The 20715-nt window shown below is 39.0% G+C and overlaps 1 protein-coding gene across 1 annotated transcript in view; it reads left to right on the forward strand.

Annotated features, from left to right (window-relative positions):
* Positions 1-20715, forward strand: part of TMEM64 (transmembrane protein 64) — a 37615-nt gene that overhangs the window by 12882 nt on the left and 4018 nt on the right. Inside the window, exon 3 of the mRNA XM_040261700.1 lies at positions 4441-4596. Within this exon, the coding sequence (XP_040117634.1) occupies positions 4441-4596 (156 nt within the window). The remainder of the gene's footprint in view (positions 1-4440; positions 4597-20715) is intronic.

Here is a 20715-nt window from a genome sequence, read left to right on the forward strand (position 1 = left end):
GGAAGCCCTTCCCTTCTCCATCCCACCATCTTTCCCTGTGAAGCCCATGTTCAGCTTGTGGAGTTCATTTCAAATTCCTCTTATCCCACAGTGTTGCCCTTTGGCCCCTACTCCTACAGAGATTTTAATCCCTGTTTACTCTTTAATACTTTCCATGCAGTTCTCAAGGCTCCCCGTCTGCTTGTGTGTGCTTGTCAGTGTGCGAATTCTTCAAGGTAAAAGTTGAGTCATTATGTCTGTCTCTGGCAGATACCTTCCAGACCATCTTGCAGTCACTGAGTCAGTACCGTTTAGCGGAATCTTAACAGCCAGTCACACTGCAGTGTTCTTTCTAAATCAGCAGTGGTGTGTCTCCTGCTAATCACCTATGAGTAGAGATGAATGTGGCTTTACATAATTTTAGGTTAGACTGTAGTTGTAGAATAACCTATAACTCATTAAAACACCAGGTTTTAATATTAATAAAAATAAAATTTAACAAAGTAGCCACTAGCTTTCTTATATAACAGCAATACCCAGATAAGGATATGGAAGTTATTCTCAAAATTAATGGCTGTAGTAACAACTATGGGCTTCTCAGTTGGTGCTGGTGGTAAAGAACCCACCTGCCAATGCAGGAGGCATAACAGATGTGGGTTCGATCCCTGGGTCAGGAAGATCCCCTGGAGGAGGGCATGGCAACCCACTCCAGTGTTCTTTCTTGCCTAGAGAATCCCATGGTCAGAGGAGCCTGGCAGGCTGCAGTCCATAGGGTCACAAAGAGTCAGACGTGACTGAAATGACTGAGTACACACACACAATATCTGTAACATAAAATGTTTAGAAATAAACTAATAAGAAATGCTTGATTATATAAATAAACCAAATTTTAGTAATAAATATGGAAGATTTAAAGTAATTATAAAAACATTTCTTGATAAAAATACTGAATATTCTGGAGGCTGCATCTCTATCCAGATTAATTTATAAATTTATCTTAATCCTAGTATAATCTTTACTAGTTTTTTCAATGACAGAGTGATCCTAAAAAGTATTCACAAAAATGAATAGATAAGAATGGTTATGGAAGTTTTAAAAAGAAGAGTAAGAAAAGGAATTTGAGGGTTAGAAATTCCTTGTGAGATATTAAACTGATAGTCAACAATAATTTGGTTTCAACACAAGATTTAAGATATCAGTAGACATGTTGATATATGGCAGAACCATCACAATATTGTAATTATCCTCTAATTTAAAAAATATATATATATAAAAGATGATCAGTGGACAGTATTAGAACCCCAAATAGGCTCCTTTATATACAGTAACTTCATTTATAATGAACATCACAAGTTGCTAAAGAAGTTACTGATTATTCAATAAATGATACTAGGAAAATTGGCTACTGGGGAATGGGAGGAGTAAGGATATATCATCAACCTTTAATTCTAATAAATTGCAGAAGGAATTGGTGGTAAATATTAAAGAGGAAAATATATTGAGAAAAGAAATATAGGGAGAAATTTAATAATGAGATCTGAAAAGACTTTCTTTCGGAAGCTAAAAGCAATGGAAGATCAGAGGAAACAATTAATAATATTTAGTTATATATAAATTTAGAAACATTTGTATGTCTAAACAAAAAATAGACAGTTCAGAGGGAAATATCTGCTACATATTATGGACAAAAGTTGGTGACAGTAGTGGTAAAGAACCTGCCTGCTCATGCAGGAGACATAAGAGATGCGGGTTTGATCTGTGGGTTAGGGAGATCCCCTGGAGAAAAAAATGGCAGCCCACTCCGGTGTTCTTACCCGCAGAATCCTGTGGACAGAGGGGCCTGGCAGGTTGTGGTCCATAGGGTTGCAAAGAGTCTAACACGACAGAAGCGACTTAGCACACAGCATGGACAAAGGTTGCCCTTACTATACAAAGAATAAATGTCATGAATAAATAAGAAAACACTTTAACATTTCAATAAAAATGAATAAATGTGAACAAATAAAGCCATGAAAGAAATGTAAATAGAAAAGTGTATATTTAAAACTAATGTAAATTAAAAATATTGTAAGTGTTAGTCACTCAGTCACGCCCAACTTTGTGACCCCGTGGACTGCAGCCCACCAGGCTCCTCTGTCCATGAGATTTTCCAGGCAGGAATACTAGGGTGGGTTGCCATTTCCTTCTCCAGGGGATCTTCCCAACCCAGGGATCAAACCCGGGTCTCCTGCACTGCAGGCAGATACTTTACCAACTGAGCTACAAGGAAAGCCAGATTAAACAATAATTGAAATCATTTTTACATCTCTCAAACTGAATGCATGTGTGCGTGCTCAGCCATGTCTGACTCTTTGCAACCCCATGGAACTAAGGAGGATTGAAATTTAAAACTTAAAATTGACAAGAGTATGATGAAATGGTCACACATACATTACTCACTGATGAGAATGTAAATCAGTGTGAACTTCTTGGGAAAGCAGTTTTTAGTGTTTGATCTAGTTGTTCCGTTCCTAGTGATCTATCCTAAAATATGGAGTTGCATATTTTATTATTTCTTGCTGTGTAACAGATGACTCCAAAATTGAATAGCTTAATAAACATTTTTATCTCACAGCTTCTGTCAGTCGAGAATTCCTGTACAGAATAGCTGTGCTGTGCTTAGTCGCTCAGTCATGTCCAGCTCTTTGCAACCCCATGGGCTGTAGCCCACCAGGCTCCTCTGTCCAGGCAGGAATACTGTAGTGGGTTGCCATGCCTCCTCCAGAAGATCTTCCCAACCCAGGGATTGAACCCAGGTCTCCCACATTGCAGTCAGATTCTTTACCAGCTGAGCCACAAGGGAAGCCCAGGAGTACTAGAGTGGGTAGCCTATCCGTCGTCTAGGGGATCTTCCCAATCCAGGAATCGAACTCGGATCTCCTGCATTGCAGGTAGATTCTTTACTAACTGAGCTACCAGGGAAGCCCACAGAATAGCTAGATGCCTCTAATTCAGGTTGTCTCACAGTACTCAAGATGTTGACCAGAGCTGCAGCCACCTTATGACACAACTGAGGAAGACACTGCTTCCAGGCGCTCTCAGGTGGCCGTTGGCAGCTCTTAGGTATTTACTAGCTTTTGGCTGAAGACATCAACTACTTGCTATAGCAGGGACCTCTCTGTAGAGCTGCTTACAGCATGGTAACTTACCTTCCTGAGGGAGAGATGGAAGTCTTGTTATTTTTGTAACCTAATCTTGGAACTAACATCTCATCACTTATGCGATAGTCTGTTTGCCAGAAGAAAGCGCTAGGTCCAACCCACACTCTATGGGAAAGGATCACACAAGGGCATGAATACTATGAGATAGATTTACTGGAAATAGTTTACTGACTCCCATACAGGTTATACACAAAGGTTTTCATTACAAGTTTTAAAAACTTCGTAATAGCCAAAAAATACATAGTCACATGTACACAAAGAAACAATTAAGGAAGCAGTTTAAATGTTCCACAGCAAAAGAATGGTTAAATTGTGCTATGTAGTATTAATGTATAATAATAATTTGTACCTTTTTGAGTGCTGATCATGTGTTAGGCATTTGTTAAGATATTTACACATATATCTGTAAAATATTTCATGTAAGGTAGTGGTTATTATCCTCATTTTACAGATGAAAAATCTGATATTCAAAGTCTTTGTACTTAAATGTCATTTTAGAGTTAGAGTTACCTGGCTTCAAAACCCAGTGACCACATTCCTATTTAGGTGTGCTTATGAAGAATAATTAGAGGCTTCCTTGGTAACTCAACTCATAAAGAATCTGCCTGCAGTGCAGGAGACCCCGGTTTGATTCCTGTGTCAATAACATCCCCTGGAGAAGGGTTCGGGTACCCACTTCAGTGTTCTTGGGCTTCCCTGGTGGCTCAGATGGTAAAGAATCTGCCTGCAATGCGGGAGACCTGGGTTCGATCCCTGGGTTGGGGAGATCCCCTGGAGGAGGGCATGGCAATCCACTCCAGTATTCTGGCCTGGAGAAATCCTTGTGGACAGAGGAGCCTGGCTGGCTACAGTCCATGGGGTCTCAAAGAGTCTGAAACGACTGAGCGACTAAGCACAAAAAACAAGCCTGAAGAATATTTAATGACATGAGGAAGACTTTAAAAACTGTTTTTACAAAGTGATGTGTGTGTGTCTGCACCTTTTATTTATATGTAAGAAAAAAAACAATAGTCACAAATGCCAGCTTTCAATGACAGAGCAATAGAATGTTAAAATTTTTCTTTAAACTTTTATTTCATTGTAGATCTTTTACATTCTGTATATATTCCATGTATAATCATGTTTAAAAATCAGAATGCTTTGAAAAGTAGTTCAGCTCTCTCTACTTCCAAGGGAAAACTGCTAGCAAGACTTGCATACACAGTTTTATGTTACACTGAAGTTTTACTTGGTAATGAATCATCCCGTTTAATACTTCTAGATCACTGACCTCTCCTTACCCAACTATCTGGTGGCGTCTTCAGCTGGCCTGCTTCCTACCCAGCTCCTGAATTCTTACCTGGGCACCACCCTGAGGACCATGGAGGATGTCATTGCAGAGCAGAGTGCTAGTGGATATTTTGTTTTTTGTTTACAGGTGAGTTTAAGGCCAAGGCTTGACTTTTTTTGTTGTTTCAGTGAAATCTAAGAAATTTCACTGAAAATAATTCGATTTTTTTCCTTTTCACATCTTTTCTTATTCTTTCAATACTATTTCATATTTTGACATTTACATTTTTAATCTTGTGAATATGTGGAAATACATAGAACTGAATTGACACTTAGTGAAAAATTTCTAAGCACAAAAAGGGGGATGACAGAAGTAGGGTTCTTTTTGCAGTGATTATTTTTAAAATCATGACTTAAGTCAAATATTCTGAATTTATATGAACTATTGTTAATACTGTGTTTCTAAAGGTAATTTTAATGAGATTTGATGAAGTTGGGTTTTTAATCTTAGTTACTTTATATCTTTAAATTTTGAAGATACTGAACTTTTCTATTGATAGTTTTTAGAGTATTATCTGGCAATGTAAATTTCTTTCTAGTACAATTTGATGTGAACAAATTTTTTTAGAAACTATTGCTTTATATAAAGTATAAAAGTATTATTCTATTGCAAGTTCAAATAATATTAGATATAATAGATTAGTATTACTATGCAAATTATAATATAGTTTGAGGTACATATAATTTCATATAAGAGATTGATAAAAGAGGAAAATCCTGCTAGGTAGGCAGATTTATTCAGTGCCTTAAATTACATGCTGGAAGAGTTAAAACTTCATTTGCTTGTTACACATTTCATTCCTAGGATTTACCAAAATATAAAATTATTATTTTTGATAGTTTAGTAAGATGGTGATGATGATGATAGCTAATATTTATTGAATGCTTTATATGCCACATATTTAAGCTCATTTAATGCCTACCAAAACCTTAGTAGGTATATACTTTTATTATCTATTATCACGAACTAATTGTGTATTCAGTAATGTTACATCGGTAGCTTGAAATTGGTCATGACGGGGCATTTAATTATGGAAATTGGCAAGTGTTCTAAATCAAGCCTGCCATCTCTGATCCCTAAGATCAGAGGTGTGTGTTTACCAGAACACCATTAGATAGTAATTTGTGCAAGGGGTAGAATCAGGATTTGAACAAAGGCAATTGGTTCTAGGGACCATGCTCATAAGTCTTCTGAGCAGATAATACCAGTTAGATAGCTGACTTAGTGATCTCCTGAACTGTAAGTTTTAATTTATACTGTTTTTGAATATATGGTATCATGTTACAAATTTACTCTTAATGCTATTATTCTCAAGTTTTTGAGGCACTATATTGTTTCAGAAATACTATGACAGAGTTAATTTTCTTTGTGCTTACGCAGTACAAATTTGGTAAACGAAATGAGCCCAGGAATATTTACATTAAACTATAAATAAGCTTGTCAGAGAAGACTTGCTTTAACATAAATTTTTTAGTATTTATGATATTCAGGAATATCAATTTTTATTTTCCTTTACTGTTTTTTTCTTCACAGCTATATTTTCTAAAAGATAACCTGCTCTAGGTTTAGAGGTTTTGTTATAGTTGGTTTATTTTTATTAATGTAACATGCAAATCACATATTAAACTTTCTATGTGTTATATAAAAGACACTTACTCCTTGGAAGAAAAGTTATGACCAACCTAGATAGCATATTCAAAAGCAGAGACATTACTTTGCCAACTAAGGTCCATCTAGTCAAGGCTATGGTTTTTCCAGTAGTCATGTATGGATGTGAGAGTTGGACTGTGAAGAAGGCTGAGTGCTGAAGAATTGATGCTTTTGAACCATGGTGTTGGAGAAGACTCTTGAGGGTCCCTTGGACTGCAAGGAGATCCAACCAGTCCATTCTGAAGGAGATCAACCCTGGGATTTCTTTGGAAGGAATGATGCTGAAGCTGAAACTCCAGTACTTTGGCCACCTCATGCGAAGAGTTGACTCATTGGAAAAGACTCTGATGTGGGGAGGGATTGGGGGCGGGAGGAGAATGGGACAGCCAAGGATGAGATGGCTGGATGGCATCACGGACTCGATGGACATGCGTCTGAGTGAACTCTGGGAGATGGTGATGGACAGGGAGGCCTGGCGTGCTGCGATTCATGGGGTTGCAAAGAGTCGGACACGACTGAGCGACTGAACTGAACTGAACTGATGTGTTATATCAGTCAGTCAGTCAGTTCAGTTGCTCAGTCATGTCTGACTCTTCTGCTACCCCATGGACTGCAGCACACCAGGTCTCCCTGTCCATCACCAACTCCCAGAGCTTGCTCAAACTCATATCCATTGAGTCGGTGATGCCATCCAACCATCTCATTCTCTGTTGTCTCCTTCTCCTCCTGCCTTCAATCTTTCCCAGCATCAGGGTCTTTTCCAGTGAGTCAGTTCTTCGCATCAGGTGGCCCAAGTACTGGAGTTTCAGCTTCAGCAGCAGTCCTTCCAATGAATATTCAGGACTTATTTCCTTTAGGATTGATTGATTGGATCTCCTTGCAGTCCAAGGGACTCTGAAGAATCTTCTCCAACACCATGGTTCAAAAGCATCAATTCTTTGCGCTCAGCTTTCTTAAAGTCCAACTCTCACATCCATACATGACTACTGGAAAAACTGTAGCTTTGACTAGATGGACATTTGTCGGCAAAGTAGTGTCTCTGCTTTTTAATATGCTATCTAGGTTGGTCATAGCTTTTCTTCCAAGGAGCAAGAATTGTTTAATTTCATGGCTACCATCACCATCTGCAGTGCTTTTGGAGCCCCAAAACAGAGTCTGCCACTGTTTCCACTGTTTCCCCATCTATTTGCCATGAAGTGATGGGACCGGATGCTATGATCTTAGTTTTTTGAATGTTGAGTTTTAAGCCAAACTTTTCACTCTCCTCTTTCTCTTTCATCAAGAGGCTCTTTAGTTCTTCTTCACTTTCTGCCATAAGGGTGGTGTCATCTGCATATCTGAGATTATTGATATTTCTCCTGGCAATCTTGATTCTAGCTTGTGGTTCATTCAGCCCAGCATTTCACATGATGTACTCTGCATGTAAGTTAAATAAGCAGGGTGACAATATACAGCCTTGATGTACTCCTTTCCCAATTTGGAACCAGTCCGTTGTTCCATGTCCAGTTCTAACTGTTGTTTCTTGACCTACATAGAGATTTCTCAGGAGGCAGGTAAAGTGGTTCGATATTCCTATCTCTTAAAGAATTTCTCACAGTTTATTGTGATCTACACAGTGAAAGACTTTGGTGTAATCAATAAAGCAGAAATAGATGTTTTTCTGGAATTCTCTTGCTTTTTTGATGATCCAGCAGATGTTGGCAATTTGATCTCTGGTTCCTCTGCTTGAACATCGGGAAGTTCACAGTTCATGTACTATTGAAGCCTTGCTTGGAGAATTTTGAGCATTACTTTGCTAGCATGTGAGGTGAGTGCAATTGTGCAGTAGTTTGAACATTCTTTGACATTGCCCTTCTTTGGGATTGGAATGAAAACTGACTTTTCCAGTCCTGTGGCCACTGCTAAGTTTTCCAGATTTGCTGGCACATTGAGTGCACCACTTTCACAGCATCATCTTTTAGGATTTGAAATAGCTCAACTGGAATTCCATCACCCCACTAGCTTTGTTCGTAGTGATGCATCCTAAGACCCACTTGACTTCACATTCCAGGATGTCTGGCTCTAGGTAAGTGATCACACCATTGTGGTTATCTGGGTCATGAAGGTCTTTTTTGTACAGTTCTGTGTTTTCTTGCCACTTCTTCTTAATATCTTCTGCTTCTGTTAGGTCCATACCATTTCTGTCCTTTATTGTGCCCATCTTGGCATGAAATGTTCCCTTGATATCTCTGATTTTCTTGAAGAGATTTCTAATCTTTCCCATTCTGTTGTTTTCTTCTATTTCCTTGCACTGATCACTGAGGAAGGCTTTCTTATCTCTCCTTGCTATTCTTTGGAACTCTTCATTCAAATGCGTATATCTTTCCTTTCTCCTTTTCATTTAGTTTCTCTTCTTTTCTCAACTATTTATAAGGCCTCCTCAGACAACCATTTTGCATTTTTGCATTTCTTTTTCATGAGGATGGTCTTGATCACTACGTTCTGTACAGTGTCACAAACCTCCATCCATAGTTCTTCAGGCACTGTATTTATCAGATCCAATCCCTTGAATCTGTTTGTCACTTCCACTGTGTAATTGTAAGTGATTTGATTTAGGCCATACATGAATGGTCTAGTGGTTTTCCCTAGTTTCTTCGACTGGGAGCTGACTATGGCTCAGATCATGAACTCCTTATTGCCAAGTGTTATGTAGTATCTATGTTAATAATTTATGTTTATAATCATCCCAAGGTACTCTAAGATTCTGATGTACGCTACATTCTCAGATTTTTTTAGTATATTTAAGTAATTTTATGTTTTTCTAGTTTCCTGAAAACAGTTTAAAACATTTTTTATGACATTGCAATTAGAATTTCTCATATTAGTAGCTTTCAGAAGATTTTCACTATTTGATACTTTATATTTCTATGCATCTTAGTAGATTACTCATATAACAGTAAAATTGTAACAGAACAAAATAGTTCATGCATTTGTCAGTGGTACTTCTTAAAATATAGGATCTTCTTTTATCTAAGGGATTTCTTACCCTTTAGCTTGAGTTGGCAAGCTTAAGCTTAGGATACAAAACAAAAGGGAAAAAAATAAATGTTTCTTAGCCCAGACATTTACAAAAAGCAGGCACCACAAAGAAAATGTGAAGGCATATTTATGTCTTGATTTGATACATTGATGTTAATTATAGTTTAATTTATTTCAGAGAGTATTAAATTTAGCTTAAAGAAGAGCCCTACTGTATAGGAACTGTGAACAAGGAGCTCTGCTCAAGATTTTGTGGCAGCCTGGATCAGAGGGGAGTTTGGGGGAGAATGGATACATGGATATTTATGGCAGAGCCCCTTTGCTGTCCTCCTGAAACTACCACAACATTGTCAATCAGCCATACTTCAATATAAAATAAAAAGTTTAGAAGAAAATAGAGAGGAGAAAGATGTCATCTTGAAGGGAAAATTAGCATGGGGGGGCAGGGATGAAGCACATGTTAAGGTTGAAAGAGTAAAGTATCATGTTGTTCTTGTTGTTCAGTAGCCAAGTCATGTCCAGCTCTTTGCGACCTCGTGGACTGCAGTGTACCAGAGTCTGTCTCATTTCTGGATTTTCTGTCTTGTTCCACTGATCTATATTTCTAGTTTTGCGCCAGTACCATACTGTTTTGATGATTGTAGCTTTATAATATAGTCTGTAGTCAGGGAGCTTGATTCCTCTAGCTCTTTTTCTTTCTTAAGATTGCTTTGACTATTTAGGGTCAAACTTCTTTTCCAATTTGGATTCCCTTTACTTCTTTTTCCTCTTTGATTGCTGTAGATTAGACTTCCAAAACTGTGTTGAATGAATGTGGCAGTAGTGGACATCCTTATGTTGTTCCTGATCTTAGAGGGAATGCTTTCAGCTTTCCACCATTGAATATGATGCTAGCTATCAGTTTCTCATATATGACCTTTATTATATTGAGGTATGTACCCTCTGTGCCCACTTTCTGGAGATTTTTTGCATAAATGAGTGCTGAATTTTGTCAAAAGCTTTTTCTGTATCTATTGAGATGATTGTATGTTTTTCACTTTTCAGTTTGTTGATATGGCGAATCACGTTGATTGATTTGCAGATGTTGAAAAATCCTTGCATCCCTGGGATGAATCCCATTTGATCATGTATTTTAATGTATTGTTTAATATGGATTGCTGTTATCTTGTTGAGGATTTTTGCATCTGTATTCAGCAGTGATATAAGCTTGTAAATTTCTTTTTTTGAAGGTATCTTTGTCTGCTTTTTTTTGGGGCCTCACAAAATGAGTTTGGAAGTTTTCCTTTCTCTGCAGTTTTTTGGAACAGTTTCAGAAGGGTAGGTGTCAACTCTTCTCTAAATGTTTGGTAAAATTCACCTGTGAAGCTGTCAGGTCCTGGACTTTGGTTTTTTTGGGAGGTTTTTAATCACAGTTTCAATTTTAGTGCTTGTGATTAGTCTGTTCATGTTTTCTGTTTCTCCCAGGTTCAGTCTAGGGAGATTGTGCCTTTCTGAGAATGTCTGTTTCTTCCAGATTGTCCAATTTATTGGCCCATAGTAGTTTCTTGTGACACTTGCTTTTCTATGGAATCAGTTGTAACTTCTCCTTTTTCATTTCTTATCTTATTGATTTGAGTCCACTCTCTTTTTTTCTTGATGAATCTGACTAAAAATTTATCAATTTTGTTTATTTTTTCAAAGAACCAGCTTTTAGTTTCATTGATCTTTGCAGTTGTTTTCTTTTTCTCTATTTCATTTATTTCTGTTCTAATCTTTATGATTTTTTTACTTCTAGTAACTTTAGATTTTGTTTGTTCTTTTCTCTGGTTGTTTTAGGTGTAATGTTACATTGTTTACTTGAGATTTTTCTGTTTCTTGAGGTAAGATTGTATTGCTATAAACTTCTCTCTTAGAATGGCTTTTGCTGCTTCCCGTAAGTATTGAAATGTGCTTTTGTTTTCATTTGTCTCTTAAGTATTTTTATTTCCACTTTGATTTCTTTAGTGATCCTTTGGTTGTTTTGTAGCATATTGTTTAGCTGCCATGTGTTTTGTTTTTTTAGGTTTTTTTTTAATATAGTTTATTTCTAGTCTCAGCATTTTGATCAGACAAGATGCTTGATTTTGATTTTCTTAAATGTACTGACACTTGCCCTGTGGCCCAGCTGGTGATCAGTCCTGGAGAATATGCCTGTGCACTTGAGAAAAATGTGTAGTCTGCTGCTTTGGGATGGAATGCTCTATAAAGATCAAAAAAGCCCAGCTCAGCTGAAGTGTCATTTAAGCCCTTTGATTCCTTGTTAGTTTTCTGTCCAGATGATCAGTCCATTGATGAAAGAGGGTTATTAAAGTCCTGCACTATGATTGTGTTACTGTTAGTGTCTCCCCTTATGGTTGTTAATATTTGCCTTACATATTGAGGTGATCCTACGTTGGGTACATATATAGGTATTTATAAGTGTTAAATCCTCTTGGATTGAATATGTATAATTGTTAAGTCCTCTTGGATTGAACCTTTGATCATTATGTAATGTCCTTTGTCTCTTATAACCATCTTTTTTATAAAGTCTGTTTTGTCTGATATGAGTATTGCTACACCAGCTTTCTTATGATTTCCATTCAGTTCAGTCAGTTCAGTTCAGTCGCTCAGTCGTGTCCGACTCTTCGTGACCCCATGAATCGCAGCACGCCAGGCCTCCCTGTCCATCACCATCTCCTAGAGTTCACTCAGACTCACGTCCAGATTTCCATTAGTGTGGAATACTTTCTTCTCATCTCCTTACTTTCAGTCTGTAAGCATTCCTATATCTGAGGTGGGTCTCTTGTAGACAGCTGTATTTGGTTGGTGCATTTAGTCCGTTTACATTAAGGTAATTATTGATATGTATGACCCTATTACCATTTTCTTAATTGATTTTGGGTTTATTTTTTATAAGTCTTTTCATTCTCTTGTGTTTCCTGACTAAAGAAGTTCTTTAGCATTTGTTGTAAAGCTGGTTTAGTGTTGCTGAATTCTCTTAACGTTTGTCTGTAAAGCTTTTGATCTCTGTATTAAATCTGGATGAGAGTCTTTCTGGGTAGAGTATTCTGGGTTGTAGGTTCTTCCCTTTCATCACTTTGAATATATTGTATCATTCCCTTCTGGCTTGTAGAATTTCTTTTGAGAAATCAACTGATAACCTTACAGGAGTTCCCTTGTATATTATTTATTATTTTTCCCTTATAGCTTTTAATATTTTATCTTTATCTTTAATCTTTGTTTACTATGTGTCTTCATGTGTTCCTCCTTGGCTTTATCCTGCCTGGGACTCTCTGTGCTTCCTGGATTTTGTTGACTATTTCCTTTCCCATGTTAGGAAAGTTTTCCACTGTTATCTCTTCAGATATTTTCTCTGGTCCTTTATCTTTCTCCTCTCCTTGTGGAACACCTATAATGTGAATGTTGGTATGTTTAATGCTGTCCCAGAGGTCTCTTAGGCTAGCCTGTCATCATTTTTTTTTTAATTATTTTTTCTATATTCTTTTTTGCAGCAAGATTTCCACCATTCTATCCTCGACATCACTTATCTGTTCTTCTGCATCAGTTATTCTGCTATTGAATCCTTCTAGTGTATTATTCATCTCTGTGTTTGTTCTTGAGTTCTAGGTCTTTGGTAAACATATCTTGCATTTTCTCTATTCTTTTCCAAGATCCTGGATCATCCTCATTATCACTATCCTGAATTCTTTTTCTGTAAGGTTGCCTATCTACACTTCATTCAGCTGTTTTCTGGAAATTTATCTTGTTCCTTCATCTGGGATCTAATCCTAATTCTTTTCATTTTTATTAGCTTTCTATGATTGCGTTTCTCATTCTGTACCTGCAGGACTGTAATTCTTGCTTCCTCGGTCTTCCCTTTGGTGGATGAGGCTAAGAGGATTCTGCAAACTTCTGATGGGAGGGACTGGCTGTAGGAAATATCTGGGTCTTGCTCTGGTGGGCAGAGCCTGCTCAGTAAACCTTTAATACAGTTGTCTGCTGGTGGGTGAGGCTGTACTCCCTCCCTGTTAGTTGTTTGGCCCAAGGTGACCCAGCCCTGGAGTCTGCAGGGTCTGTAGTAGGGCTGATGGTGACTTCCAAGAGGACTTAGACCACCAAGGAGCACCTCTTATGTCTGCCGCCGCCAGTGCCCTCATCCCTGCAGTGAGCCCCCACCAACCCACACCTCAGGAGACCCTCAGATACTCCTGGGGAGGTCTGGCTCAGTGTCTTGTGGGGTCACTGCTCCTTTGTCCTTGGTCCTGGTGAACGCAAGGTTTTATTTGTGCCCTCCAAGAGCCGAATCTCTGTTTCCCCAGTCCTGTGGAAGTCCTGCAGTCAGATCCCACAGGCCTTCAATGTCAGATTCCCTGGGATCTCCTAGTCCATTTCCCAGATCCCCAGGCTGGGAATCCTGATCTGGGCCTAGAACTTTCATGGCTGTGTGGGAACTTCTTTGGTATTATTGTTCTCCAGTTTGAGGGTCATCTGCCTGGTGGTTGTGGGAGTTTGATTTCATTGTGATTCTGCCCCTCCTATCATCTCGTTACAGCTTCTCTGTTGGATATGGAGTACTTTTCTTTGGGGGATCCCAACATCCTTTTGTCAATGATTGTTCAAAACATAGTTGTGATTTTTTATCCTCACCCAGGAGATCTCACTGTTGCTTCTTGACCCACATGCAGGTTTCACAGGAGATGAGTAAGGTAGTCTGGTACTCCCATCTCTTTAAGAATTTTCCATGGTTTGTTCTGAGCCACACAATCAAAGGCTTTAGCATAGTCAGTGAAGCAGAAATAAACCTATCTCTGGAGCTCCTCCCTTGCTTTCTCCATGATCCAATGAATGTTGGCAATTTGATCTCTGGTTGCTCTGCCTCTTTAAAACCCAGCTTATACATCTGGTAGTTTTCAGTTCATGTACTGCTTTAGCCTAAGGTGAAGGATTTTCAGCATAACCTTGCTGTCCTGTGACATAAACACAATTGTACAGTAGTTAGAACACTTTCTGGCATTGCCCTTCCTCGGGATTGGAATGAAAACTGACCTTTTCCAGTCCTGAGAGTAGCCACTGCTGAGTTTTCAAAATATGCTGACATATTGAGTGCAACACTTGAACAGAACTCAGTCTAAAACCTTTCAGGATTTTAAATCACTCAGCTAGAATCCCGTCACCTCCAGTAGATTGTCCATAGTAGTGCTTCCTAAGGCTTAGTGAAAGTCGCTCAGTCGTGTCCAACTCTTTGCAACCCCACAGACTGTACAGTCCATGGGATTCTCCAGGCCAGATTACTGGAGTGGGTAGCCTTTTCCTTCTCCAGCGGATCTTCCTGACCCAGGAATCGAACCGGTGTCTCCTGCATTGCAGGCAGATTCTTTACCAACTGAGCTATCAGGGAAGTCCCTCCTAAGGCTTACTTGACTTCATATTCCAGGATGTCTGGCTCTAGGTAAGTGATCACACCATAATGGTTATCCAGGTCATTAAGACCTTTTTTGTCTAATTCTGTGTATTCTTGCCACTTCTTCTTAATTTCTTCTGCTTTTGTTAGGTCCTTACCATTTCTGTCCTTTATTATGTCCATCTTTGCATGAAATGTTCCCTGGATATCTCCAGTTTTCTTGAAGAGATCTCTAGTCTTTCTGATGCTATTATTTTCCTCTGTTTCTTTGCGCTCTTCATTTAAGGGGGTCTTATCTCTCCCTGCTGGCTTCCCTGGTGGCTCAGAGGGTAGAGTGTCTGCCTGCAAGGTGGGAGACTTGGATTTGATCCCTGGGTTGGGAAGATCCCCTGGAGAAGGAAATGGCACCCCACTCTGGTACTCTTACCTGGAGAATCCAACGGACGGAGGAGCCTGGTGCATGGGGTTGACAAAGAGTCAGACATGACTGAGCGATTTCACTTTCTTTCCCTGCTATTATCTGGAACTCTGCATTCAGATGGATATATCTTTCCCTTTCTCCTTTTGCTTTTGCTTCTCTTCTTTCTTCAGCAATTTGTAAAGCCTCCCCAGACAACCACTTTGCCTTCTTTTTTTCTTTTTCTTTGGGATGGTTTTGGATACTGCCTCCTATACAGTGTCACCAACCTCTGTCCATAGTTCTTCAAGCACTCTGTCTGCCAGATCTGATGCCTTGAATCTACTCACTACCACTACTATATAATCATGAGGGATTTGATTTAGGTTATACTTGAATGACCTAGTGGTTTTCTCTACTTTTCTTCAATTCAACCCTGAGTTTTGCAATAAGGAACTCATGATCTGAGCCACAGTCAGCTCCAGGTCCTGTTTTTGCTGACTGTATAGAGCTTCTGCATCTTTGGGTACAAAAAATATATTTAGCCCGATTCTGGTGTTGACTGTCTCATGATGTCCAAATGTAGAATTGTCTCTCGGGTTGTGGAAAGTGTGTGCTGTGACCAGCGAGTTCTCTGCACAAAACTCTGTTCGCCTTTGTCCTACTTCATTTTGTACTCCAAGGCCAACCTTGTCTGTTTCTCCAAATATGTCTTGGCTTCCTGCTTTTCCATTCTTATCCCTTGTGATGAAAAGGACATCTTTTTTAGTGTTAATTCTAGAAGGTGTTGTAGGTGTTCATAGAACTGGTCAACTTCAGCTTCTTCAGCCTCAGTGATTGGGGCATAGACTTTGATTGCTGTGATGTTGAATGGTTTGCCTTGGAAACAAACCAAGATCATTCTGTTGTTTTTGAAACTGCACCACAGTACTGCATTTTGGACTATTTTGTTGACTATGAGGGCTACTTCATGTCTTCCAAGGGATTCTTGCCCACAGTAGTAGCTCTAATGGTCACCTGAATTAAATTTGCCCATCCCCCTCCATTTTAGTCACTGATTCCGACGCTGTAATGTTCACTCTTGCCATCTCCTACTTGACCCTGTCCAGTTTACCTTGATTCATTGACCTAATGGGCTTCCCTGGTGGTTCAGATGGTAAAAAAAATCTGCCTGCAGTGCATGCAACCCAGGCTTAATCCTTGGGTGAAGTAGGTCCCCTGGAGAAGGGAATGGCTGCCCAATCCAGTATTCTTGCCTGAAAACTTCCATGCACAGAGGAGCTTGATGAGCTACAGTTCATAGGGTCAAAAAACCTTCAAAGTTTCTGTGCAATATTGTTCTTTATTATGTTGGACTTTACTTTCACCACAAGACACATCCACAGCTAAGCACCGTTTCTGCTTTGGCCAGCCTCTTACGTCTTTCTGGAGCTATTTCATTGCCCTTTACTCTTCCCCAGAAGCATACTGGACACCTTCAAACCCAGGGAGCTCATCTTTCGTTTCATATCTTTTTGTCTTTTCACACTGTTTGTGGGGTTCTCCTGGCAAGAATACTGGAGTGGTTTGCTATATCCTGCTCCAGTGGGCCATCAGGTAGTACTCTTCACTGCCATCTGTCATCTTGAGAGGCCCTGCATGGCGTGGCTCATAGCTTTATTGAGTTACACAAGCCCCTTTGCATGACAGAGCTATGATCCATGAAGGAGTTAGTATCATAAGGTTCCTCATACTTGGTAGAAGTAAGCCACAAATTTGCCTCCCAATATAGCCACCTAAGCCACCCAGAGAGAATCTAGAGTGTCCATAACATTAGAGCAGTACCACATAGATATTCAGAGGAAGGCACAACTCTTCATTGTACTGAAATCCAACATAGATTCCATGGTTTGTCAACTTAGTCTTTCCCGTATATTTTTCTATGTATTCATCAACCAAAACCCAATCCTGGATAAATCCAAGTTTTGACCTGCTTTTGCACCTGCTCTTTTGGGGAAGTAGTGCATCCAAGCAGACTGGTGATATTTAATTCATGGTTGCAAGCCTTCAGCTGGTTTCTCAACACGCTGTATATTCTGTTCCCTTCGTCTTCCCATTTCCCCATTTTTCTTGATGACTTTCAAACTTATCCTCACTCCCCTCACAGATTTTTCCTCCTGCCCCAACTTCCTTCTTCATTTGCAACAGATTACCTTTCTTGCTTAACAGAAAAATCAAAAGCCTTCAAATGAGAAACCCCTCAATTTACAGCTGTGAAATCTCCTAACCTTCTTATGTTCTGCTTATACTCTCGGCCTGCTTTTCAGTTAACAGTGGAAGAAATCACTTTCTGTGTGCCTTCTTGTATAAGGCTGTCTTTCTACTTGTGTTTGATTCTTTTGTTTTAGTAGGGAAACTTTGTAAAAAGGTTTTGTTTGGTTTTGTATTATTTTAACACTTCACTGAGCTGTTAGGAAGAGTCAGTATAAATTTCCAAGCCCTGGGCTCCAGAAAGGCATCTGGAGAAAATCCCATGTAAAGACGTAGGCAATTCACCCTTGAGGGGAACCTGAAAAACTTTTTCACTAGTCCTAAACTTATTTTCTATGGCTTTGCCAAATCCTTCCCTCAAGCTTTCATCTCTAAACTTCTCTAAATCAGATACACTTTCCAGTTCTCATCTTAGCAAGCTAAGACTCATGACTGTGCTTTTTAAAAACGTTTTCTTCTCTTAGCTTCTTTGACACCACTATCTTGAGCTTTTTCACTGTTTTCCTGGCTCATTTATCAGCACCTCCTCCTTTTACTCCTAACTTGGTCCTCCTCAAGACTCTAGCCAAAGCTTTTCAGTCTCACTCTGAAAACTTTTCTCCTTGGCAAATGCAGTTACTACAGTGGCTACTATTATTAAGGACATTGTGAGGGCTCCCTAATATGCATCTTCAGCTTAGTCTTCTTTCCATACTTTTAGACCCATTCACCGAAATGCTTCAGATATCTAATTGGCACCTCAAATTCAGCATATCCAGAGCAGAACTTAGCATCTCATTCACACCCTCTCCCAACTAGGTAACTAACATTTTTCCATCTCTTTTTATGGTATTACCATCCACATAGTATCAGACTTAGGGTGTTCAATAAGTATAACTACATTTTTCAGAGAGATAACATATTAGAGAACAATGACAAGATTTAAAGGCCTACGTTTAAAATAACTGATTTGAAGGGAACCCTTCTGCAGTGTTGCTGGGAATGTAGATTGGTACAGCCACTGTGGGGAACAACATGCACGCCAAGTCGCTTCCATCATGTCTGACTCTTTGCAACCCTGTGGACCGTGGCCCACCCGCCTCCTCTGTCCATGGGATTCTCCAGGCAAGAATGCTGGAGTGGGGTGCCAGGCCCTCCTCCAGGGGATCTTCCTGACCCAGAGGTTGAACTCAAATCTCTTAACATCTCCTGCATTGACAGGCGGGTTCTTTACCACTAGCGCCATCTGGGAAGCCCAGGAAACAGTATAGAGGTTTCTTAAAAACCTTAAAACTACCATCTGCTCTAACAATCCCATTCCTGGGCATATATACAGAGAAAACCGTAATCCAAAAGTACACATGCACCCTATTCATTGCAGCACTCTTTACACTAACCAAGACATGGGAGCAACCCAGATGTCCATTGACAGAGGGATGGATAAAGAAAATGTGGTACATACATATCCTGAAATATTATTCAGCCATACAAAGAATGAAACAATGCTGTTTGCAGCAACATAAATGGACCTAGAGACGATCATACTAAGTGAAGTAAGTCAGACAGAGAAAGACAAATATGTATTCCTCATGCTGCTGCCACTGTTGCTAAGTCGCTTCAGTCGTGTCCGACTCTGTGCGACCCCATAGACGGCAGCCCACCAGGCTCCACCGTCCGTGGGATTCTTCAGGCAAGAACACTGGAGTGTGTTGCCATTTCCTCCTCCAATGCGTGAAAGTGAAGTCGCTCAGTCGTGTCCGACCTTCAGTGACCACATGGACTGCAGCCCACCAGGCTCCTCCATCCATGGTATTTTCCAGGCAAGAGTACTGGAGTGGGGTGCCATTGCCTTCTCTAATATTCCTCATATGTGGAATTTAATTTTTAAAAAAGATGCAATAAACTTATTTATAAAATGGAAACAGACTTACAGACATTGAAAACAAACTTAGAGTTACAAAAGAGGAGATGAGTAGAGGATAAATCAGGAGCTTGGGATGAACACACAAACACTGCTGTATATAAGGTAGATAACCTACTGTACAGCACAGGAAACTACTCAGCATTCTGTGGTAACCTATGTGAGAAAAGAATCTAAAAAAGAATGAAAAGACACCTGAAACGAACACAACAATGTAAATCAACTATAATAAAATTTAAAAAAGAAAAAAATTTAAATATGGGTGAAAAATTAATTATCTTTGTCTCCTGTAGCATAATTCAGGATTGGGAGCTTGTATACACCCGTGGTGGATTCATGTCAATGTATGGCAAAACCAATACAGTATTGTAAAGTAAAATAAAGTAAAAAAAAAAAAAAAGATTAACTACTTTCTTAGAATTGTATTCAGAAATGGGTACTCACTTAATGTACATCTCTTGTACAAGTTCCAGGTTCCCTCATCTCCTTAACCTACCTCACCATCAGTGTGAGGTAGGTCACCACCTTCCCTCTCCACCTTCAGCATTTATACCTGGAGTATTTCTCTCATAAAAATATAGGTAGGCTTAATTGAAACAGTATTGTATTTCAGGATCACTATGCTTAGAGCAGCTTTTGAAAGCATGCTGATACATTAAACAACATCTACTGAGAATATTTTGCTCCAAACCCTGAAGAACTGCTTTACAAATGAACTTTGGAATAAATATGATTTAGAAGATGTAGACTGCTTAGACAGTCATTGTGCTGAATTGTGTGTAGAATGTTTAAGTACAGAGGGAGCACAACCTCTGGACAGCGGGAGAAGCCCACGTGGTTTAAAGGCGCTTGAAATCAGGTCACTAAGTGAGCGGCTGAACTGAGGCTACAGCCTGTGGTGCTTTTTCTGTTCCTTTTACTGGAATTTTTCCCCTTACCATGTTCCTGTGTTTTTATTTTGAAAAGCGTAGACAATTTCATGTTCACAATCTCTTGTTAATTTCTTTTAAAGCTTATTGGCATTTCATTTTTCAAGTGTTTTAATATTTTTAATTTCAGCTGCACCAGGTAGGTCATTTGCAAATGGTAGTGTTTCTAAGTCAACTTAAAAATACCTACAGACATTTATAGTTTTGCACAGAAGTAATACTACATTAATTACATTAACAAAGTTTAGCCAACTTTACCTCTATTGTAGAAATATTTTTTTTTATTCCTTGAAGGAAACTTTTTGATACAAAGAAAGAAACTTGACATGTATCAAACAAACAGCATTTAATATGGACTAAAAGGGATATATGCTTGCTTTGTGTTAACCTGACACTGTGTTATGAACACCCCGTAGATTTTGGCCCTCCACACCCAGCAGACAAAAGAAGAAATAAATGACACCTTTGTGTAAACTATTTAAAAATGTTACCTTACTGTATTTGAAAACTGTCCTGTTTGAAACATTTCTGACAATATATGTTGGCTTAGAAATGTTCTGCCTTTTTACTATGTAAAACATTGTTAACTGTAATGTTTTATTTTTATTCACAGATTATTATAAATATCCTGTTTGAAACATTTCTAAGACAATATTTATTGGCT

This window comes from Oryx dammah, unplaced genomic scaffold (assembly GCF_014754425.2).
Source record: "Oryx dammah isolate SB20612 unplaced genomic scaffold, SCBI_Odam_1.1 HiC_scaffold_19, whole genome shotgun sequence".
NCBI lineage: Eukaryota > Metazoa > Chordata > Mammalia > Artiodactyla > Bovidae > Oryx > Oryx dammah.